The following is a 25600-nucleotide window of genomic DNA, read 5'->3' as shown; positions in this document are numbered from 1 at the left end:
ATGGATCCAGCATTATTTGTAGGGTTTATTAACGTCGTCACGTTATCAGAGATCTGAACTTAAAGAATATTTAGAGCAACTCCACTGAATGAAGTGGTCTTCATCAAGGCATTTAAGAAGTTTTTTTTTTTTTTTATGTCCTCAGTGTTTCTTTTATTCCAGCTTTTAGGTAATTAATGAAAAAAATCCCCAATGAAGTTTGGAAATGCACCGTGACTTCACCACTGAGTGTAGCTGTCACATCATGTTTAAATGACTCTTTATTAAGCCTGTAAGTAAGTTACACGTACGAAACTGAAGAGTCTAAACAAACTAATTATTATTAGTGTGCGTTGTTCCATCCATTTTTCTTTTTTTTTTTTTTTTTGGTTTTATTTTATTTTGTTTTTATAATAGTGACTATCTATGTCTCTTTCAAGCTGCACGAAGTGTTTCAAGTTACTCAGTAAAGCCTTTTGTAAAAAATAACATCCAGCTCTTAAATATCTTGCAGTACATCTCATATTATAATGCACAATTTTGCAGCGTCTGCTGCTCTTTTGAAAATGTACCCATCTCTTTCTTTGCTCCACATGGAAACGCAAGCGCATTGTGATAAACCTGAGCTTGTAGCTGATAATCCAACTTAATATAATTGTAAGGAAATGTTTTGTTGTTGTTTTGCCAGCATTTTATCAATCAGTTAGCGGGAAGCGGTAATCTATAAAGCAGGTAAAGTGCATTTAATCCTTCAGAGAGAAAAACTTTGGGTCCTTTGCATATATACTTACCTTTTTTTTCAATTGCAAGTTGTAAAGCTGTTCACTAAGCTTACTGAGGAAAAAGCCTTCCATGCTATTAGCAAGTGTACAGTGTTACTGACCGTGTGTATGTAACGCTGATATAAAGTGTTCATTAGCTTGCATAAAAAAAAAAAAAATTAAATGCACAGAATCTGATATTTTTGATACTGGCTGGGCAATCATAAGCTATTACTAATTATGCTGTGACAATCCATCAAATTTTGACATATTTCTCTTTGTTTTCAAAAGCAGAACTCCTTCATGAAAAGGTACAAAAATGTTTTATTGTGATCAAATGAATGATTTACCATGTTATCTATGCATATTTTAAATTTCGAATTCAAGCAAAGGGTAATTATGAAGTGGTAAACTGGTGCAAGTGAGTATATCAGCATCTCAGTAACCCTATACTCCCATTTACCTCACTTATTCATTTGCCACAAGCCAGTGCAGTTCTTATTTCTCTTTAAATCAGAAGTGAAGGGCAGAAAACATACCACAGCTGAATGAATAGCTATAAGTTTCATCGGGTTCAGTAGAAGACAAAAAGGAGGTGGGGCACAAAACAGGATATTACTTTGTAAAGTTGCTGACTAGTGGGGCTTAGTTGTGAACCTTTTGGGGCATCTGCAATATATGCTCTGGTTGAATGCTGAAAGGATGGCTGTTTTATTGTTCTGTTATTGTCTGAGATCTCTTTGATTAAGTTTAGTAGAGTTGTTGTGCGAAGACTTTTTGAAGACAAATGTTCCTCAGCCTGCAGTGGGTTGCTGACTAGAGCAAAGCTTGAAAGTGTATAAATATGCCACATTCCACCTCCAACAGGTGTGTTTGTGAGAGAAAGGAAATTGGAATAAGAATAACATAACTATGCCCACTCACTTGGAAATATTACACAAGGCTGTCCAGTGCCAGTGAGTCTATAGGAAGCAGATGCACGTATCATTAGTCATTTAGGTCAGTCATCAAGCTGCTCAGTGGGACCAGACACAGGCCACTATCTTTGAACTCAGAACATGACAAGGTCAGGCAAAGGCTTGACACACACACACTGCCATACTGTATTTGCATTTTTATACAAACATTTGCATCATTTCTTATGGTATGCATATAAAGTTAAAATAGTATGCAGGTATTGCATACAAAGAGCTTTAGAGGTGTACAATATGCTGCCAGCTCTCTTAGCAGCATTTCATGCTTGTCCTCTATAACTCAAACAAAGCACAGAGGGTCTCAGTCCACTTTTAAGTCAACTTGAAAGGTTAGCCTATAGTGCAAACACAAAGCTGACCACCCACAGGACTGTAACAGTGACAGTAGATTTGTGACATTCTCAGCTCAACACTCAGATCGTGACTGCATTTACACATTCATTGTGCTGCCCATGGCAACCATCTAAAGGAGCAATTTCCTGTATATTTATAGAAAAACTGAGACTCAGTCAACACCATTAATCCAAAACATTTCAATTCAGATAAGCTTTATATATATATATATATATATGTATATATATATATATATATATATATATACCTAACTTTTAGGTGTAATCCTAAAGGTAGAGGGAGTGTGTGCTTCCTGAACCCAATCTGGGATCTAGTTCCACAAGATAGGGGCCTGACAGTCAATGGCTCTGCCTTCCACCAAACTCTTAGAGACTCTAGGAACCACAAGTACATATGCCGTTTAGGAACTAAGTGCTGTAATGGCAAAATATGGAACTATGGGATCTTTCATTTACAATGGAGCTTGATCTTGAAGAGCATTTATTTTTTATTTATTTATTTTTTTAACTCACTTTTATCTCCAGTAATAGTTTTTAAAAGAAGAATGTGCATAGTGATGCAGATGTAGGCAATGACCATGAGCTCTCATTTACTAAAGTTCAGTACAAAAATCTATCCACTACTGGTAGTTAGAAATGAAACTCTACTTCTCTGTATGCACAACCCTGATCCAGTGTTGGAGGTGGGGGTCAACTTTGCTTACCTGATATACTCAAAAACCTTTTCAGTTTAACAGACCAATTAACACATTTTAATGAAATAACTGTCTAACAACTACAGTCCTGTAAATGTACTTTTTCCAAGCCAAAGTGAGTGGTGGATTCCTAAAGCTGTCCTCCAAATGGAATTTCCACTGGCCAAATGTTGTTTGGGGAAAATAAGCCAGATTATAAGTACAACTGAATGTATTCCATCATACACATTTCTTTAAATCCCTTGTATTGATTTTTTTCTTCATGAAAATGCCTAATAGCATTCTCTCAATGTTCTCTTTTCCAGCAAAAAAAAACAGAACTTTTGCTCTGAACATTTGAAAACAATCAACTTTAAACTTCAGCTTCATGACTTTGCTTTTTTTACAACACACTTAAATGTTTAAATTGTCTCATCTCCTATATAATACCCACTCCACTACCCTCTTTGTTTTCTTGTAACCAGTTTCCTTCTTAACACCCTCCCACCCCCACCACATTTTGATGTTTGTTGTACACATCACTTACTTAGTTCAAATGTTGCTCCTCATTTAGCTGCACTTTGTTCAGGCAGTAGTACATAAATTACAAATAGTGAGCATGCAGTCCACAAATGTAAGATTGAGATGTTATTTTAGCTTCCAGAAGGTTGTTACTACAAAAAAAAAAATAAATATAATAAATATTACTTCTACTGAACAGGAAAGGTAGCTGTTTATACAACTGGGAAAATAAAGGAAAAGGTAACCAAGAAAGCTCTAACATCTTGTTCATTTGCACAGAAAGCTGAAGCACAGGAAAGTAATCACATCAGCAGAACAAGGCTCAAGGACAGTGGATGTTTTTTGTTCAAAGAGCACAGCTCTTTAGCCAGCTTTCATGGATGGATAATATTTAGAGCTAGCCAGGCATCAGCCAAGTTTCACTCGCATGTTCTGTTTGCAACATGCTTGTTTTTTTGCTGTCGATATATATATATTTTTTTCTTCGCTGACACACATTAGCCATTTCAACCGAGAGCACACACACTGGCAAAATCCTCTCTCTTGCGTGACTCATACACTACTACCCCCTCATTCATCAATAGTGCCAGAGCAACTGGGCCAGGGGTCAGGGTGCTGCTGCAGCAGGCAAGCGGTAGAGGCAGAGAGGGATTTAACAGCAGGCATCGTGCCCTAAAGAAACAGTTCCTGCGTTTCTGCCTTACCTCCAGAAGGATTAGCGCTCCATTCCATCACTTGCCTGGAATTGCAGCGCCAGTGTGTGTTGAACTTTGATATGCCTGTCAGGTGACACCAAACCACATGGCATCACACCCGGCCAGACTGCCCTGGCAATGTGTGTGTCTGTGTTGAGTAAATTACATGGAAGGTGCAAGTTTTACTGCTGATCCAATCTGTCCATATGCAGCGGGTGCACACAGTGTTTGTGTGTGTGTGTGCTTGTGTTTTTTTTTTTTTGTTTTGTTTTTTTTGTAGTGCTGGATGCCTGTCAGGTATGGTACGACTACTTTCAGCTTGCCAATTTGGCCATCCTGCTGGATGATCCTTGTGAGTATCTGTGTGTGTGGGGTCTGTGCATGTGTGAATCCATCTGGTAATGACTCTGAGATGACTGGGCCAGTTGGCATTGTGCAATAGTGCCACTTCCAAGTCCCCGTGTCGACTCTTTTGCTCCAACACACTTTCTCTCTTGCTGTCGCAGACAAACACTCCAACACAGACAGACAGACCCAGCTGTGTGGCGATACAGTGAAATCCATAGAAACTAGCTTTGCCTGTTACCACTGGATCCCCCTCCCCTTCTGATATATAACTTTAAACTCTCCGAAGCAGAGCCATTCAAATTAAATGCCACTCACAGCCATAGACGCAACAGATGAACAAGAGCTTTTGTTCTATTTTTGATAGTGCTGCTTTTTTCCTTTTAATATTTATTGTCTAAGTCTGAGCACGCCTCAATTTCATGTTTTTAATGTTGCCTCCACTTTTCCCTCATTTTTCTCTTTATGAACTAAGCCGTCAACCAGTGATTGCTGCAATTATTTTTCAGATGCTTTGGTTGGGAACTCATGGAAAAAGTGGGTCCATTGTGAGTGACTGAATTGTCTGATTTTGCCGAGCAATCTCAAACATAAGCAGTTTACATAAGTGCATAAATCTATAAAATGATTTACAAAAACTGTCATTTTTTTCCTTGTTAACTTGTTTTATTTTTTGCCTTATTTCCTTGTGATCTTTGTAGGTTTAGGGGCTCAGTAGATTCCAATTAGCAAGATCTCAACATGGATTCCACAGCCAAGCTATGATGATAGCATGCTGCACGAGTTTGTCTCTTTTTATCTCCCGGGGATGTTGAAATGTAACAGCCTATATAGATTACTTTATTGCTGTGATGTAGAGAGTGCATCAGTGGAAGAATAGGAGTGTAAACACATGAAACACTAGGAAGCTTTTTCTTCTTCTTCTGGATCAATAATGGCCAACACACAGCATATCCAAAGTATTGTTATCTGAGAACCGCAAAGTCTCAGGGAACCAAACTTGGGTGTGTATGTCTATTTTTAACTGAAGTGGAGGTCTTGGAGGTGGTGGAGAGTAGTGTGTGTGTGTGTTGCTGCCTTCTAGGTAGCTGACATACTGAGGGAAGTGGGTCAGCATAGATTTTATTTGAAGGGCCATTTCATTCAGCCAGAGGCAGCTGACTTCCTGTTGGATTTAACAGATGTGCTCACAAAGAGGATAAAACAAAGTACATTAAGAACTACTCTCTCGTCCTTGACTAATTAAGCCAGTTCTATACACTGTAACTGTGTGCGTGCATTCAAATATTAGTTCCATCCACAAACCATTTAGCCAGTTTCTTCCTGCTTTCCCCTCTGCTCCATCTCTTGCTTTCAATGCTCAGGTCTTCCTTCCCTCAGCAGCCTGCTTGCAGCTAACAGCGGTGACACTGTGTCTAAGCTATCTTTCCCTGGCAGACCCCGGCTGTGTGGAATCACTTTTTCTGGCCAAGCCCCGTGTCATCTGCATGTCCTGAGAACAGGAGAGAAAGAGATAGGGAGGGGAAGATTGAAATAAAAAGAAAAAAAAGCATAAAGAAAGCCAGGGAGGACTGAACATGCACACACACGAATGGGAAATGTAAAGATGAAAGAGGGGTTAGTAGTAAGTTATGTTCAGTTCTGTAAACAGTCTTGTAGTGGGATGGTAAAATGGGCAAATGCTCATGATATTAAAAGGACTTTTTGCGCCATCTGATTTCAGAATTTCATGGCTACTCATTTTTTATATGTCATCAGGCTGCCTGACAAAAATGAGCAACTATGGCTCTGTGTTCAGAACAGAGCTTTCCTTTAACCCTCTTCTTTTCTGGCCTCCTGTGGTTTCCTGGTGGCACCCTTTCTCTTTCTGGTTCCCACTCTGGACTAAATCAGAGTTCTCAAAGCCAGACTTCAGCTGTGTTGTCAGAACAGAGGGAGAGAATGGAGTATAAAAAGGATATTTGCATGTCCTTTTTGATTAATTTTTGTTTTAATTCTTTTATAGATCCATTCTGTCTGGCTTTTCGGCTGCAGGCTCCAAGTCTCTGGAGGCTTGCCTTTTATAAGCAGGCATGATTCACTCTCTTCTCTCTTTTTCAGCGTTTTTTTTTTTTTTTTTTTTTTAATTGTGTTTCTGATGTTGATTCTGTGTTTGATTTAGTTATTCCTGACTGTGTGTGTATTTATTTGTCACACTGAAAGAAGGATGTGCACAAAAGGCAGAGGAGGAAGTTGAATAGAAGATCAGTGACAGTGGACCAAAAAGAGAGAGAATAAAAATTATCCTTGTAAAACATTTGAGTTAGAAAAGAAGAATTTGAATCCATCCATTTGCCTCATTTGTATTTTATGCTTTCATTGGCTCTTGTGTGCTTAGCTGAAAGAGAGTTTATTCTTCCCAAGCTCAGATTACGGAAGGGGGGACCATTTTTTGAACAAAACAGTGCCATGTAATTTTTCTGTGCAGCTGACCCATTCAAGCAAACTGCTCCAATTATCTGTGGCTCCCAAACAGCTGCCTGAACCAACTGTCCTGAGCATCAGACCAGATCATTAGCCCTGTTTCAGTCAGCACTCCAAGTGTGTAATAAAAATGTAGAATAACCGTAAAATTTTCCTTTCAGATTTTTTTATTAGCTTTTTGGAAAACTCAAGAGAAAATCCACCTTTCTCACAGCAACAAAAGCTGAGCTTTTATCACCATTAACTGGTTCATGTTTACAGAAACTGAGTTGGAAAACAAAAATGCAGGTGTCAGGCTCAGTGGAGTCACAAGTTTAAACAAAGGCTAAAAAAAAAAAAGGCATGAGTTGCAAAAGCTGCTGCTGGTGGAAATAAATCACAGTGGGAACTACAGCCTGAGAAATAAATGATGTGACTAGATTATACACTAAATAGTAAAAAGTCACGTTAAATCAACCACTCTGTGTTACCATGACAGCTCAGACCTGTTGGCAAATTTGGTGGATGTTCATGACATTTTCAGTGTCCAACACAACAGCTTAAATGTGGGTGGGTCAGTGCAAGTGAAGGGGAATATGCAGTGGGACAATTTTGGAGGTCTAACCAAAAAAGTTCCAACTCCATGACTGCCAAATGTTTGCTCTCAGTCGCAGTAAAGGATGTCCTTTGTCGGTACACTGATGCAGCTTCTTTCACAAATGTTTACTAATGAGCACATTCATCCTGCAGGAATGGTAGAGACCAAAGTTTAAAACCAGTTTAGAGTAATTATCAGGGGTGTAGCAATACATTGATATAAATATTTAATTACTAATTATTCAATACCATCGATCCAAAATTAAAATATTGGCCAAATATTGATTCAGTGGTTTATCTGAGGCTCTTAAACTGGATATATATTGTAAAACTTACCTAATGTGTACAAATAAAAAATCCACTTTAATGATGTATCCACAGTTATTTGAGATAATGATAATTAAAGTCAGAGCTGGATAAAGAAAATTAATTGATTGATTGATTAAAATTAAATTAATCCAATATTAATTCATAAAACTCGAAGATTGATTTTTTTTTTTTTTTTTTTTTTCTTTTATCTTTCCTTTTCTGGTGACAACAGTGACCAAACTCTGCGTGACTTATTGATGCTCGGTGACATCTTAGAGGTTGTCTGTGTTGCTTCAGATAATGTCAAATTATGATTTTTAAACTAGCACCAGCAAGAATTTTGTCTCTAGACACCCGATAATAAAACTTGTAAATGTAAGGCTGCAAAACTATCAGAAACTTTATAAATAAGGAGGATGACGGTTTTTGATGGATTATGTTCACAGATGTGGCATCTATATGCCCAAAACCAGTTTCTCTCACCATGATAATGTCAAATTAGGATTTTTTCATTCACTAATGGATTACATTCAACTGTAAACAATTTGCAGCTTTTCACCCTTTACATTAGCGGCTAATGCTAAGACCGTCTTTTTTTAAAAAAAAAATGGAAGTGACATGACCATGCACGTATGTATATGTATATAAATGTGATAATGAAGTGGTAAATGTAGACGATCCTTGGAATATCCTTTATCAGAAGGATGTTATATCAAATAATTACAATAATCTGATTACGCCCACATATCTGATTTTGATAGCCATGTAAACTGGCTCAGTGTTTCATAAAAACAGTTATCTGAGAATGTCTTTAATATTCAAGGTGTGTTTACATAAATATCTGTAATGAATCGATATATAATCTGATTTAATCAACATCGAATCAGGCTCTGGTGAATCGAATCGATCTGGTTGCGAGCAGCTGGGTGAAATCAACAAAAGACTAATACTTCCACCATGATTGTTTTTCACGAATAAATAGAGTTGACTGACTAATTGATGGAGTTAACAGTGACTGGAGTTCCGGATTTGGCTCCCTTTGAAGAGCCGGCTGTTACGTCTCCCAAATGGCTCACCATTTAGTATCACTGAGCTTTTTTTCTAGCCTAATTTGGCTATTATGAATTATTTTTGTGTTGGTAAGAAATCTTTTATTCAGTGTTTTTAAATGCTGTATTTAATTCCTTTTGTTTCATTACAGAATAAAAAAAATAAACTGTTACTATTGTTAAACATTTAAATCAAACCGTTAAATAAATAGTAATTTTCATTTTTACTAATTATGCACTCTGCTTTGCAGTCTTTGTTAATCAGTTATTTGTATAATAAATAATTGTTCACTAAAATATCTAAATCGCAACAGATGCCAAAGGTTCCTGAAAAATGCCCACTTATTTCCCCTTCTACTTTCACCATTCACATAGACTTGCATCCCATTCCACCCCCTGAAGTTATCTCGCAGCAAAACACTATACAGTGTGTGGAGTCTTGCAAAAAATTATTACTGTGCAAACAGCTCTCTGTATATTGGGCCGTATTCTACTGCCAACTTGTGCATATGTCCCTCCCTGCAGGCGCTCTTTCTACAGGAAAAAAATAACAAGGTTACGTTTCACTCTGAAAAGCAAAATCGGCTCATCAGTGTGCCACATTTAGAATACACAGAGTAAAACTAAGCATGATAAAATGCCTTTAAAAGCAGTGATCATGCTGATTGCTTACATTAGATTAAATTACAGCCCTTGCTCACATCTGCATTGCGACCCAGGGGACTTTGCAGAAACATACTTATTTACATTTCACTAATAGCTCTTGTAAACAGCTGTCCTTGTTAGGCACACTGTAAAAAAACAGTTTAAAAAAAATTCACACAATGGAACATGTGTAAAAACCTTTTTTTTTAAATATATCTATATATATATATATATATATATAGATATATTATAAATATGTATTACATATCCCTGCTGTAAGTGTGTGCCTTGTTTCTCTGATTAACTGCAATATAATGTTGGTAGTTTGGAAGTTTACAAGAAAAAAACAGATTCATGAACATTGTTTTTTTAATGAAGGCCAACATGGGGGAATAAACTGAGGCACCATAGGAAGATTCCCTATGAAATAATGTAAATTGCATTCTGTATTTCTCCAGCTGGAGGTGCGGTCCAGCAAGCAATCAATTGGTGAATTTTCTTTCAAGCCAACTCATCAGCAGGGATCTCTCAGCATACACTTGTTCTGTGAAGCCAAATCAACAGGTGTCAACAGCAACACTGTCGGTGTGAGATATGAGGTTGAGCCAGTGCAAAAAATTTCTCAAATAATTTCTTTTCTCTTTTCAGTTTTAACCTCATTTTGTCTTTTATTGAGCCAAAAGCATTTATGCATTTTTAAACTTTTTTTAACCTGCTTCTCAATTAAATCATACAATGAAGTAGCTTGTCGTATCCAGATATTGATAGTTCTTTAGAATGAAAGCCCCAAACAGTGTAAACAGTTCAATAACGCTATGAGGGTTGAATATGGGATGAGATGACTGTTAATGGATTTTTATTTTTTATTTTTTTCTTGGGGAAGAGTCATTATGTAGTCTCTCCTTTTCCTGCAGTATTATTGAATTTTGGTTGAACCACATTTTACAGGTATCACTTCATAATACCCCCATCTTGATGCCCCTGACACCCCCTTTCCCTATTTTCATGTTTTAATATGCCTCTGGCTCCCTCGCCGTAGTTGGTCCCAGCAGTAGTTAGGTTGATCCAAATTTCCATGGCTTTCCTTGTAGCAGTATATTGATCAGCTGAGAGGAAGGGGGCAGGTGGGAGAGGGGGAAGAAGGACATGGCTACAGGGGAGATGTCCTGTGTTTTCTTTTTTTTTTTTTTTTTTTTGTTTGTTTGTTTGTCTGTTTTAACCTTAAAACAACAAAGACAGAATGGGACACCTGAAAGAATAGTGATGTCTTCAATCTGACAGGGTTTTTCACCAAAGCATGGCCTCAAAGATAAATCAGTGAAGCATGCTTTATGTTTTTATTTGTGTGAAGAGGGAGAATAGAGGGTGCAGAATGTGGTCTCGATAAAAGACCAGGAGATGTATACAAAATAGCTAATTATCTGGCCTAAGTTGCTATAATTTCAGTAAACAATTGATAATTTAGCTACTTATTTCATAACTAACACTGTCACACATCATAAAAAAATATTATTTTGTTTCCCTTAAATTAGTGGGCGCATCCATACATCCATTTTGTCTACTTTCTAGTTCCAGTACAGGTTCATGTGGGTCAGTGGGTGCAATTTGTGTACATTTCTCTTAACATTTTCTTGTGGTCTTCAATCGTCTAGTGTCAGGTTAAAGGTTTATTTGCGGTCATGAGGCTAATTTGGCATCTGTCGTCCATCATGTCTCTTCTCTGAGCTCTCTCCAGCCAGTAAAAGCCAGTTCAGTGTTGACTCTTATTTCTCTTTTCCTTGTTTCCTTTGATAATGTCCTCCTGCATTTCTTTGCTGAATCCACCATGGCCATTGTGTTGATATCCAGTTGCTGGTAGAAAAATGCAACTGTCATTTGATGTCTCAAAGTTAAAAAAAAGCCCCAGGACACTGCAGGACTCCAGGAATTTGCATAAAATGGCAATATGGTAAGAAAGTTATGTAGTGTTGCTTTAAACACAGTCTGACAAAACTTTCCAGTTATTGAGCTTGTTGCATAACTAGACCTCTTGCTTGTTATCACTGCCACCACACCAGTTGAGCATTTTTTATTACAAACATATTTGAAGTTCACAGCTCAAGTCTCAACTACAGAACTTACTGGATTTTCACTTAACTTTTAAATGTAGTGAATAATGTTAAAACACTACTCTGTTTATTGTTTCATACCACAGTTGCAAAATCCAAGTTCTAATCTGTTTGAAGTTGGAAAACAGCTTTCTGCTTTTTGTCACCAATATAAGAACATTTTCTCTAAAAACATAAACAGCACAAAGTGCAATGGGCCAACCAGGGTTCATGGATCCAAAAGCAACAAAGAAATTATTTTGGATTGGTGTATTAACCGGCTGACTGACCGTTACATTCTGCTGTGCAATATTTAAACAACTTTAGCCAGTTCAACAATGACTCAGGACAAAATTATTTCAAAAAGAGGGATCAGCACCAACATTTTCTGGCCAAACTGCAAACTCGGGAAAAGCAAATATTTGAAAATGACATTGCCAAATAAATAATCAGTTTGTTTGGTGTGAAGCTATTTATTGTGTGCTTTCTCATATAATAATTATGTTTTTCAAGGATTTTTTATGTACTACTGATCTTAAAAACAGCAGATCCACCAGAAGGGAGCAGTGAAATGGAGTCAAGTGGGTCATTTCACGCCCTAAAACTGTCTGTCTTGAATAGAGGTGTTAATTCATGGCTGAAAAGGGCACAGTGGGACCGTCTCTCTGTGCTATTTTGACCAAAGCCTAAAAACCCATCAAATGGTGACAATTTGTGAAAAAGGGCAGAAGTTTTTGCTCTTTATTTTATTTTTGCAATATTTTTTCATTGATGTTATCAAAGCCATATGCATAATTTTTGCTCATGTTGTATGAGCGTATTTACTACAAAATGCACAGTCAGGCTCGCAGCGACCTATTTTAGGACTTCACCTGCAATTCATGCTACAGTGATTTTTTGCAATGGTTGCACAAGTCAGTGGTGTTTCTATCAAAGATGCTGAAGAAAGTACTCAATTGAGGGCATTTTGTGAGAGAAAAGACACAAAGAAAAGGTATGGAGACAACTGGAGGCTGACTTCTGAAAGTCAGGATTTTTCTTTATGTCACCAAGAAAAATTTCAAGCCAGACAAAAAGGGTTTGGATGCTCCAACACCTTTTACAGAAACTTTACCAGATTTATTCAGTATTGCATCTCCAAAGTAATTGACTAAAACTGCCCACACACACACACACACACACACTTTTTACAGTATAACTTGTGCTTTGGTCATAAATACAAAAGACTGAGTTTATTTTCGTTGCAGAGGGGATTGCATTTCTAAAGGCAGTCATGACAACTAACACCGGACAAAACAATGGTGCTTGAGCATAAGTGGGAGGCAAAGTACCCCCAGAACATCAGCAATGATTCTGTGACCATTTTTGAGTGCAAGTGTTTGGCCCTAACTGAGGCTGTTTACTGGATTCATGCAGCCATTACCCAGAGAGTCATTGTTGGTCCAGTCCTTGAGGCTAACTAGTCACTTGGCCTTTGCAGAACAACTTCTGTCTTTTCATTGTCTTTCCTGTTGCTGTCTAACTCTCTGTAGCTTTGCTAGCTCAAGCAGACATGCAGCATTTTGGAAGGCCGCAAAAGATGAGGTAATATGAGAAAGGACTATACAGTAGACCAACACAAATAATGGGAAGCCTATGGCTCAATCTTTTTATTCTTCTTTTTAGTGATATATTTTTCTTCAGGCACTATATTCTGTTCTTTTGTAAGTTGTTTGGGTGGTGTTTAAATGTTAAGTCAGGGGCAACACACTCAACATGAAATATAGAGTACCTGTCTACTTATTGAATGAAACAGCTTATGTTTCATAATCCTTTGAGTGGACCTTTGTAACTAAGGTTGCATCATTAAAAATAAGAGTGTTGCACATCCTCCGTTTGCAACTTGTTGTCATGGTTAATGGCATTTGTCTTAGTGTTACTTCTGTCCCTTACTTTCTTTGGTCCTTGAGTCTTATTAGGGTCCGAGCCATACAAAGTATGGCAAGGCCCTATTGTTCCTGAAATGTTTCTCCTCCTTCTAAGCATTTCGACGCCAAATTTGACCCCCTAAACACCCATGAAAAGTTGTGAAACTTGGCACACACATCAAGTCCCGCGTAACTCGGATATCATAAGATCCGCATACACTTCAATGCAAAATTGGCTCAACAGCGCCACCTAGAGTCACCAAAAATCACCACATGAATGGGGCCCAGGAAGTCTACTTCAACGTAGGAAGACGAAACTCGGCACACACGTGTACCACCCCGTGTTGACCAAAAAACTCAATATAACACCTTTTGCCATGGCAACGGGGTGCCCGCCATCTTGGCGTGTGCGGCCATTTTTTTGCCATTTTTTCCACTTTACACACATCGTATTTGAACGAACTAGTCTGAGGGGATTCGTGCGATTGACTCCAAACTTGGTGGGAAGCTTCCTGACAAGTTGGGGACCAAACGCTCCTCAAATCTTTCTAATAGCAGAAAGCATGTTACCGTGGCAACAGACGGAAAAACGCCTTCTCGCCATGAAACACGGTTTGCTCATATCTCCACAGAAATACATGGGATCTCCAACAAACTTGACAGTATTCATACGTGTGACACCCCAAGTCCAGCAAAGAACTCAATCAAACACCTGTTGCCATGGCAACGGGGTGGCCGCCATCTTGGATCTCATTGCCATTTGAACGAACTAGTCTGAGGGGAATGGTCCGACCGACTCCAAACTCGGTGGGGACCTTCCTGACAAGTTGGGGACCAAACGCTCCTCAAATCTTTCTAATAGGAGAAAGCGTGTAACCGTGGCAACCTTGGCAAAAAGCCTTCTCGCCATGAAACACGGTTTGCTTATATCTCCATAGGAAAACATGGTAACTGCCCCAAACTTGACAGGATTCATAGTTGTTGGGTCCCTAACGCATTACAACACCTGTTGTCATGGCGACAGCGGGTGGCGGGGTCCAGGCAGCTCGGACCCGATGGATGCCGCTTGCGGCTTTATTATTATTATTATTTTTTTTTTTTTGTCTTATTGTAGAGTCTCACCCTTGTTTTTCCTGCACTCATTCATTCTTCCTGATTAAGCTCACCTGGTTCGATTATCTCATTCGCTTCACCTGTTCCCTGTTAGTCGTCCTCAGTATGTATACCCCTTGGTTTCTGTTGCCGGCTCACTGTTGTTGTTTTCCCCCATGTTCCACTCTGCGTTTGCTAACCGTGTTCTTTGGAATAAAGCCTAGATTATTGCATCCTTATGTGTTGTCGGTCCACTTCCTCTCCACCGCTGTGACCATGATGCACTCACTCACTTTTCACTCACTTCTACACTGTTCAGACTTTAAAATCTGACAAAATAAATACATACTGATATCCCCAAAAGGCTCAAATTATATTGCTTTTACCATGTTGACTCAAACAGAATAAGGGGAGAATGTGCATATTTGAAAGTCATCCTATACATGTGTTATGTGGCTTTCAGTGTGTCTTTATGAAAGGTGTTTTAACAAGCTAAGGCTGTGATATGATATATCAGGTGGAAGTGCAAAATTTGCTTTTAAAATCTGTGTTTAGGTGTGAGAAAGTCTAAATGTATGTGTTTGTCTAAATGTAATAATTGAAACATTATTCAGAATTACCCTTTTACAGACATGTGAAATTTAAGTCATTCACACATTATACTGAAATCTTTCATATATCATACTGAAATCATTCACACATTATAGTAAAACCTCTAATACACTATACTGAAACTGCCTCTTATACACTGTACTGAAATTTCCTCTCATATGCTATACTGAAATGCTCTCACATGCAATACTGAAATCTCCTCTTATATACTATACTGAAATACTCTTAAACACTATACTAAAATCATTCACAGACTATAGTGAAATTTCTAAAATCGCATTTCACTAGTATGTATGAAAGGAATTCTACTAGTGTGTGTGAGAGGGAATTTCACTTGAAAAGGAAGTAATTTCAGTTGAAACGGAAGTCACGTACTATAAAAAAAACAGGAGCACATTTTCAGAACAAACCAAAGAAGAAGAAGAAGTTGGAGAACATCGTGACTGATGTTTTGCGAAGACTTATGCTGTATTAATATCTGTTCAGTCACCTGGAAGTAATCTCAGTGAAGCAGCTGGCATCTCTTTCTGATTCTGGCCTCAGCAGAAACTATTAAGGGTTAACGCGACATCAGCCGGATAACCGACAGTAGTAAGTCTGAATGGAGACATGCTAACTAGCCACCTAGCATAACTCGGCCATTGGGATATACAGTGCTGTAAAACGAAGACCTGGACAGTACTGTGAGTCATATCCTGGAGAATACTCCAAACACAGATGAAGAGTATGTTGTCCAGTGCCGTCCAGGTCTTCCTTTTGACAGCACTGCATATCTTAATGACCGCTGCCATAATAAATTACCATCCATGAGATGTTCAAGGGATACATTTGTTTTAATGTATATATATTTTCATTTATTTCCAGTCTTGTCTCTATCCCATTTTTTGTCCCCTCGTCCGCTTTCTAAATATGGAATTAATTTATTAGCAAATCTCTACTAATAAATCTTTAAAAAATGAACATTTTACACAACATACCATCTTTTTTTAAATTAAGTTTTATGTCTGTCACAGCATTTAGTTTTACACAAGCACTTTGTGTTTGTAGCGTCTTTCAAACCCCATGTTGGCTTCATGTGTTACTTGAATGGCTTTCACTTTTCAAACATTTAGGTCTGTGTTTATTGACTCTGTTCAAACATGACAGGAACATTATGAACTGACACAGAAAGCAAAAGATGGAGCTTTTTTAATTTCCTCCCCACCATGACTGGAGCAACAGCAATGTAGCCTCTGTGTTAAAATCCTAATTGTGCTTTGAAGTTGATTGTGCTGAATCTGACTTAGTCATACCTGTTGTCTGATGAATGTTTTCATCTATTAAAACTGCACTAGTATTTTATGTAACTTAGAAATATTTTTATACAATTAGGACTTTTTCTTTGTAATTAAGATGATTTAAGTACAAGTTTTAGCATAATTACAATTATTTTCCAAAATGAAAAGTATAGGTTTCCCATTTTCACATCCAAGCTTTCAGGGTACATTTACACCAGGACCAAATGGGGAAAGCAGTTTTATAAGGCAGGGAACTCCAAAGTAATTTTACCTTCCTTTGCTTGGTTTGCTTTCTCACCTGATTTTACTGAAGTGGACGAAACTGCCTTGAAAACTTCCCACTGTTACTACAACTGCTCACTAAGGGCCATATTCCCCAACTATTGATAACCAAGGAGAAACAAGAAGAAAATCAGCAGAAGAGGCAACAAGCTATCCAGCATATTGTGCTACATATTCTATGTCTCTTTCTCTCTTAAAGAGCATCTTTCAGGTTGAATTTTCCACAATATGACGTTTTGAAAAAGTCCGAGAGACACTGTGGCATAAATAAAAGCTTCTTAAAATTTCATTTTTTGTAATTGCACTTAATTCAGCTCGTCTGCGATCCAGTGCTTTAAAAAACATAACTTTTCCTGTCACGTGATACGTGACGTCATGTAAGGTAAACGAGCCCATACGCCCGCGGCTATCAGCTCAGTTTATCGTAGGCATCGGCTGTGTTTTTTACTCCAGACTTCTAATAGTAAAACTAAAGATTTCTGGAACATCACCATGGTGAATACTTGTGTTTGTGCATCCTGCACAAATTCAAGTCTCTCTGGACATCGTGTCCACAGTTTCCCTAACAAGAAGAGCCCCACCTTTCGCTCCTGGGTCAGGTTTGTCCAGGCTAGGCGCCAAGACTTCACTTTCAAGTCCGTTCATCCCAAAAACTCCGTCATTTGCAGCGCACACTTTGTGGAAACGGACTATATGCCTAGTGACCTAACTGCGTTTAAGATGGGGTACAAGACCATGAGGTCAGTGCGTTTAAGGTCTGATGCAGTTCCCACTGTTCATGCTACGGCTAGCATGCTAGCAGCAGCAGGTGCCCCATCACGTCTGCCTTCACCGGGGAAGTCGCGGGCCGCCCATCGGAAACGGGAGACGAGCAGAGTAAGTTTTTCTCTCTGTTTTTTAACCTGTTTATAACCTTTTCTTATAAAACGGAATTGTCCCCTTTTTACTACTTATTATTGAGGACAGTTTCAACATATTTAATCCCGTTTGCAAAGGTGGATTCACTGTGCGTCCAGTAAAGAAGGAGCCATCATATGGTAAATAATTGAAGGCATCGCGCACATTTTCTTCAAATAATGGCCATCTATTTTCCCGCAGAATTATATAATCCATAAGATTCTGGACCATCTAATATATGCCTGTGTATTTCAGAGTGTATTTTCTATCTCTATTCTTTCTTTGTAATTCCTGTATGACTGTGTAAATTAATTGAGCTTTATTTACTTCTAGCAACAAGTTTAAATAAGATGTTTTGCTTCTAATAATTAGAACTTATTAAATAAATCCAGGAAGATGATCATAACAGAAAGATGACATTGAGATGGAAGCAAAATATTTTATTTATTATTACAATTTACAGAATAGGAAGACATGTCTTGTATGTGTTACAGGTCAGGCCATCTGAAACCTTGGTAGACACCATGTTCATCAGGGAAAGCTAACCGGATTGCTGAGACAACACATGCTGGAAGAGGTTTCCTCACATGTCGTCCAAGCACTCCATGTGCCCAGCGTACCATCTGCCTGTAGGCAGTATACCTGAACTGTTCATTTTGGGTCAGATCAAGTGGACCATGTTCCTGCTTGAAAGCGCTGTAGGCCACCTGAAGCACCCAGGGGTTCAAACAGCATGCAGAGAACCCAGGATGCTGTCCCACACAAGTAATGCCTTCGGGTTGTGGATGGAGGTCTTCGACGAGGCTCCAAATTGCAGGAATCTCCCTGCAGCATATGCTCTCCTCCGCACTGCTCATGGGCTGACAGTGTCCACATAAACACCTGTAATTAGATAACATGCTGTTAAAGAATTTCTGTTGTTAAATGTAGATACAGTGTTGTAAATATATGTTCAACCATGTAAAGATTTTTATTTTTTTTACTTTTACATACAGGCTTTAAAAATTAAATGTTTATATTTCATCCGTAGTCATAGCTGCTTATAACATGCTGAAACATTTCATGTAATACATAAAGCTGAGATGCCCTTTTTTCTGTTGTCACTGGCCTTGCTGAATATAGGGGGAAGAGGGATTACCAATTGTGGGTGAGAGTTGTGGGCTCTGTTGTTTGGGGGATAAAGTGTTAAGACTGCAGTGCACATGGCATCATATGTGGAATGACCATTATTCAGAAGGGTTTACAATCCAGTTTTAAAAATAGTTTTTCTGTTTTAACAATATCTTTAAACCTCAGAATCAGGCTTTATTTATCATTGGGAAAAAAGTGCAAAATTATACACATCCTGAAAAAGCTGAGACCAAGTGTTGGATTAGAAAAAAAGGTAAGTTTAGCGAAAAAACAAAACAAAAAAAAAAACAAGCGATGGATCTGCTCAGCCAGTGCGCAGATCCATCCTTCGTCATGGAACCAGCATCCTGGCGCAACAAATTTTCTTCCAGTTTTATTTATTTATTTTTTTTAAGCGTATTTAAATACCGCATTGAAATAGTCTGCTTCTAAGTTTAGAGAGTGCTGGTAAAACTAAGACATTACAGCACGTACATTCTATGAGGTATTTATGAGTTTAGAACAGCGTGGGCTTTTTTTGCGCACTACACGCACATCCAGTCTGACCAACTTCAGAAAAAAGATTATAACTCTGGTATTCCTTGATCAATCAACACAATTCAGAAAGTTGTTTATAGTCTAAAATGACTGTTTTGCGCTGTTAATTAGGCTACCCGACGTGGATTAGATGATGGAGCCTTAGCGAGGCTACTTTGGGCACTAGCCTACGTATCATCAGATGATTTGATTAGAACAGCGCTTTTCTGTCTACAACTGTGTGAACGGGGTAGCCATTGCACAGCTTTTATAGGCATTATCTGCCACAGAACTATTTTATTTAACCAATGTTTTGTCACGAATCGCTAGTGACATAGTAGCAGCTTGAAGTTGTTTTTTTTGTGGCGAAACGTGATTTTTAAAACAAACCTGTCAGGGCGGGGCAGGACAGGGATGTCTTCCTATCGGCTGCAGTAAGTAAAAGGCTTTAAAATCTATTTGCTATTGCAAACACTGTATTTTTTCACTGGTCTGCAGCATAACCAGGTATTATTTGCCCAATTCAGAAGGCTAATGTGGAAGAAAATTTACGAAACATTTGTATCACTTACCATGCTGTTTGATTAATCCTCCAGATGTTTTCAGCTGCCCATGACTGAATCTGCTGCCTGTTTCCCGTCAACGATCTCCTTTGCTGGTTGTCAGTGACTCTGTTTGTAGCTTCAGGTTCAAAACTGTATGGATCCGGTCCTTCACTTATAAAAATAAAATTATCTTCTTCTTCCTCCATAATCTCACGCCCAATCGGTTCCGTTGTGTTAGCCATAACTGTTGTGTTAGCAATAACGTACATAACAGAGTCCCTTACGTGACGTCACTTCCGGCAAAACAGATTTTTACAGTCATTTGAGCAGTTTTTAATAGTCCATAACCGATTTCTTTATTTTCTTATTCACGGACTTCAACAAAAACTAAATAGATATTAACTATAAAATATGCATAATCCAAACCATTAATCATGCTCTTAACCTGCCAGTTGCTCTTTAAGTTCACTGGAAGGTCTGTTTGTGTTCACACTGCAAGCAAAGCAAAGCATCAGGGTTCATTTGCAAGTGAACCAAGACCCTCGGTTTTAAAGTGGACCAGAGTTTGCTTCTTTGTTTGTACTAGGCTGGAACTATTAACATTGAGGTTACCATTTCACCCCTAACTTGAAAATCATAGTTACATAAATCATAAAATACAAGTTTAGTGTAAAGACATCCTAGATATTTGCAATGACATCTGAGAAACTAGCTACATTTTGCCTTAGCAGGTGCTAAATATATTGTGTGGACAACGTTAAAAAATGTATTAGCTAGTAAGAGGTTGACAAGGAAATAAACTTTTTTAAACAGCAATTGCAACTTTATTTAACTAGAACTTTGAGCATCAACCTCCAACAAAGTACTGTAATATCCCTGTTACATCAGCAAGATTCCAGTAAAAGAAATCCAATAAAACAGTTTGTCCAAAACAAATCCGTTTTTCATAAAAAAAAGAAAAAAAAATTAAATAACTAAAATAGAAAACTGTTTTAGACAGAAATTGAAGGATTTGAAGGGGTTAATGATGAGATTCACAGAACCTCAGAAGGAGACAAATGGAAATAGACAAATCTCTGCAGACAGTTTCTTGGACAAACTCTGTGTGCCAACAGAGTGGTGAGTCTGTAGGGAGACCTCATTGATGGTGGTTGTCAGGTCCACTTATCCAGACAAACCTAGCTAGCTTAGTGTGGGACCTGATGGTACTTACATCTCAGCTGGAACTTCAGGGTTTTAGAGGCCTCAAGAAAATCTCACTCCCCAGAGGTCACAATCTATAGGCATTAGCCCTTCATCTACCTCTCTACCTCCATCTCTAGATGTCAGCATCAAGCCATTACCTCACCCCCACACCTTCCGAGAGATGCCATGGGATCATCGGCAGGCTCTCACTATCTCTGCCCTGTCACAGTTAATATCTCCTCTCATTCCATCTCTCTCTTTCTAACTCACAGCCTCTTTTCCTCTATGCCCACGCATTCCCAGCTCATTTTGAGAGGATGGTTGACAGAATGGGGGGGGTGGGGTGGATAAAGGGGTGAGTCAAGGCATAGCATTTCCAAAGCCTACCTCACCTGGCAGTCTGCTCAGACAGACATGAAAAATGTGAAAAAAATTTGGGTGGGATCTATTTTGCCATGCTACTCTTGTAGCGAAAGTCTTATTAAGAAATTGCACATACACCAACAAAACTTTGCAAAGTGTGAATCATCCGTCTTGGAGGTGTTAGGCGTGTAAAGAAAACTGCAGACTGTGTTTGTAAAGACATTGACCCACACATTTGCAATCTTAAAAGCAGACAGTGTTCTTTCATCATGTTCATGCTTTTGCAATGCATGTTTTAAAATATGAAAAATGAAAAAGAAAAGATTTTTTAAAGTAATGAAAAAACTAATAATCTTGCCAAAATAAAGTGCTAAACTATTTCAATATCATTGCTATATACTTGGCTGAAGTGGGAAAGGCTGAATGAAAGTTTATTTAGGAAAAAAAAAAATGTCATGCCACTGGTCACTAAAAACCTCCACTTCACCAAAGAATCTAGGTTAAGAAGAGAAATAATGTTAGAGCTTTGGGTCTTTTGACTTCACACATTTCAGATTTAATCTGCAAATGTTTCTTTTCATCAAGATTTGATTCAAAACTACTCTTTTCATTTAAAAAGAGAACCAATTTCTGATTTTATTGAAATACACTGCATGCAAAAACAGCAGAAGTTAGCCTGAAAGCAGAATGGAGTAATAGAAGTGTATCATAGTTCATAGAGTTGTTATATTTAAAGGTTTTATCTTTTTTTTTAAAACAGGGTGAAACAGTTACTATAAAGTAAAGTAAATTTATAAGTAAAATTATTACACCTCAACGAGTAGCTCCCTTTTATTTTTGAAAATTGTGTTATTTTATATCACTCCATTGTAGTACAGCTCCTTGAATAAAAACATATCAAATCCCATGTGAAATGAAGTCATAAACTCAGTGTTAAATATCCTCTTAAGTATGAGGTGCTATGATATTCATCATTTTGCAGAAAAAGTTAGCGCTCATTTACCTCTCATTTTATATGGTATATAAAATTGAATTGTGAGCTATATCTTTACATCTATACTTAAAAATGTGTGTAAGACAATTAGCTAAAGTGCTGCAGTACTTGCAATAACTTGAATGAATGAATGTCCAGCTAAAGTAACTGTTTAATAGTAATTAATCCTCAGCTTCTACCTTTGTTTCTTTGTAGAGCTGAGCTGTGTTTTTTTCTTTTTTCATTGATGGTGTAACCATCTGTATAATAAATCAAGATCTTTACTGTCATCAGCTCTGCTATATGAGCTAATGATGACTGTTTAGAAATTGTTGTAAGACTAGGAAGTTTCTTGAAATGTTATTTGGTCAGCTCAACTCTAGCCAGGGCAAGGCAGGTTAATTTGTACAGCACATTTCATGTATGGATTCAAAGTACATTACAGCAAGGTGCAAAAATAATAATAAAAATATTAAACAGAATTAAAACAAACTAAAAAGAATGAATGAGATAAAAAAAAATAGAAGAATTAAAACAGACTAAACAGAATAAAAGAAACAGAAGAAGCTAAAACAGAAAAAGACAACAGAAAGTACTTCATCACTGACAATTTACAAAAGCAAGAAAATATATTTAAAAAGAAAAACAAAAACTCTGTTAATCAAAATAAAAAAGAAAAGAAAGAGAGGGAGAGAAAAGTGTAAGACACAATTTTAAAACAACAGTTTTTTGCAGATTTCTGTTTTTCTTGTAGTTTGTTCCATATGAGGAGCATAATAACTAAACACTGTTTTTCCAATTTAGTTTTAACTCTTGGGATGGAAACCAAACTTGACCAAGATGATCTTAGAAGCCTGTGTGTCTCACATTCAAAGTCTCACTTAGAAATCTAACATGGCATTCGCAGATCAGATCTATATATTTTATCTATATATATATATATATATATATATATATATATACATATATATATATATATATACATATATATATACATGAGCCCTGTCATTTGTGTAATTTTAATGAATCCTACTTTTTCTTCATCATAAGTGTAGAGTCCAAAGTAAGACTTTTTTTTTTTTTTTTTTGCAACCTCTAAGTCAGATCCAAGTCCCATCAGAAAATACGCATAGTGGAAGTCCAAAGAGAAATAGCAATGTTTCCAATTTGAGAATTCATTTAGTCTTACACAATAAATGTAATTGCTTGATGCAAATATTTTTCTGTATATTCTGAAAGATGTTGTAACTTGGGAAACATAACTAACCAAATAGTTGATTTTTTTTTTTGATTTTTTTTTTTTATTAGGTAGGTGAACCATGAGCGGTCTTACCAGTTAAAGATGGGAGGTATCAATTTAAAAAATTACATAATGTAAGACCATATCTATGGCTATTTTTTTTTTCTTTTTGTAATTTATTATAAGACCATTTATGTTTTTGTCTGTGCCCCACCTCATTAACTACAGCCATAGCAAACTCACTCAAGCTTTGGCTCTGTTCTCAAAACACTGTTTAGCCCACAGAATAATAAAGGCAAGCCCCGTCAGTATAAGTTGATTTTAGATTTAGAAGTTACAGATGGGATTCTGAGAAAGAACAAGGGTTTGTCATGTCTTGCATCTTTTATGAAAGTGCAATGTCGGAAATGATCCAAGAAAATAATTAACGGGGCCCCTGTCGGGGCTTGAAAAAGATGCAGCTTCACTCATTGTCATTTAATTGAATGCTTTGATATTTTCTCATATATTGCTTCATTACAAAAACAGGTTGTGTTCCTTTAAGAAGTCATAGTCATATTTCATGTCAAATTACATAAAAATGTGATCATTCCACTGAAAAGTTCCCCTTTTTTTATCTCAGCAAGCTTGCACACAGTTGCCTATTTCCTCTTGTCATAAATGTTTTCATGCATACACAAAATTTTAATGTGAATCATAAAGCAGCTTTATCAATAACACTGATAGTCTTTCGTACCCGCCTTCCCACTTTCTCATTTCTTTTTCACTCACGTCTGCAGATACTTGCTGGTCGTTTATCAATCCAAGAAAAGAATTGTGTTATTCACGCACAATCTGCCAACAAGGACTTATGACAATCTGTGTGATTAATCACAGTAATAAGCCCTGAATGACATGCAGACATAATCACACAAAACAACTCAAGATTCCTCAGGGGATACAAAAAGCATCCTAAATCAGTCCAACAGGAGATGAGATGTAACAAGACAGACTTAATATAGAGCATTGTAAACAGATAAAAAAGTCAAATGTTAATGTGTTATATTTAGTTCCCTTTTCATGACCTTATATGGGTTCTTGTGGCTAGAACCCAATTCATATGGAGTATTTAAGAGGTCCATTCATCCGGTATGGTAGCCACTGTCTGAGTGAAGGACCACAGCACAGAAGCAGGCCCATGCCGAGTCCTTTTTTTTTACACAACAGCGGGAGATAAGAGAGGAGATTAAAAGTGGATCTGTGATGCTTGGAAGGGGAGACGAGGAGATGAGGAGCAAGACACTGACCTTAAGTAGTTTTCTTGCCCTCTTTTTTTGCGCACCCTTATTCTCTCCCTCACACACTCGCACACACATTTACGGAGGCACATTTCAAGACTTTTATTCACACTTTCTCCATTGCTGAGCGCATGCATGAGCTTTTGTGAAAATTTTATAACCCCAGGCAAGCCCCCAGCCTGCCCGAGGGGGGTTATGGGTACCATATACCACTGAAGCAAAGAGCAGCCTCTTCCACTATTCAATTAAACCCCTGGTTTAAGTGGTGAAGTGGAGTCACAGGGGAGAAGAGTACAAATAAATATACAACTGGTAAAGAAACAAGCACATAGACACACAAAAAGAAGGTAAGAGTATAAATCCCTCCCCACATACAGGTGTACACGCACACACACATCTGCATTTGCCCTTTGTTTTAGCAACAAAGGCTATCTTCAGGAATGCAATACACAGTGGATTGCCAGGAGAGGAGAGGGAAGGAAATTGAAGCCATTAGAAGCCTTATTACTTTTTTATCAGAAACTGGAGGATAAGCTAGAAGAATATAGGAAGAAAGAAAGAGAAGCACTAAGAAAAAAAGGACATATAAAGTTTAACAGGGAGGTGGATAATAGGAGAAAATAGAGAAAAGAGTGAAGACAGTCTGATATAAGCTAAAAGAGATGAAATAATAGTACAACAGAAACACATAGAAAGATGCTGATGAAAAGAGAAAATTGAACAAGTGAATGGGAGGGAGATCAGCAGGAAATAATCAAATTCTAGAGCATCTCAGCTCGCTGACATTAGGGGAAAAAAAAAAATAGCTTGAGTCACGGGTGCCACTCAACTGCTTGGCAAGAAACTGTGTCCTGTGCTTCGCTAACATCCT

The 25600-nt window shown here is 37.7% G+C and overlaps 2 protein-coding genes across 6 annotated transcripts in view; one reads left to right on the top strand and one right to left on the bottom strand.

The window, feature by feature from the left end:
• sdk2b (sidekick cell adhesion molecule 2b) overlaps positions 1 to 25600 on the top strand; it is a 306701-nt gene that overhangs the window by 145744 nt on the left and 135357 nt on the right. The gene's annotated exons all lie outside the window — the stretch shown is intronic.
• On the bottom strand, positions 17901 to 20153 carry LOC121632513. The gene is made up of 2 exons (XM_041974088.1): positions 19719 to 20153; positions 17901 to 18381 (listed from the first exon to the last, which is right to left on the bottom strand). Exons 1-2 carry the CDS (start codon positions 19958 to 19960, stop codon positions 17988 to 17990), a joined length of 636 nt encoding a protein of 211 aa, XP_041830022.1. The 5' UTR covers positions 19961 to 20153; the 3' UTR covers positions 17901 to 17987.

Source organism: Melanotaenia boesemani, chromosome 21 (genome assembly GCF_017639745.1).
Source record: "Melanotaenia boesemani isolate fMelBoe1 chromosome 21, fMelBoe1.pri, whole genome shotgun sequence".
Taxonomy (NCBI): Eukaryota; Metazoa; Chordata; class Actinopteri; order Atheriniformes; family Melanotaeniidae; genus Melanotaenia; species Melanotaenia boesemani.
The sequence above is the reverse complement of the archived record's forward strand: the minus strand, read 5'-3'. Positions and strand labels throughout refer to the sequence as shown.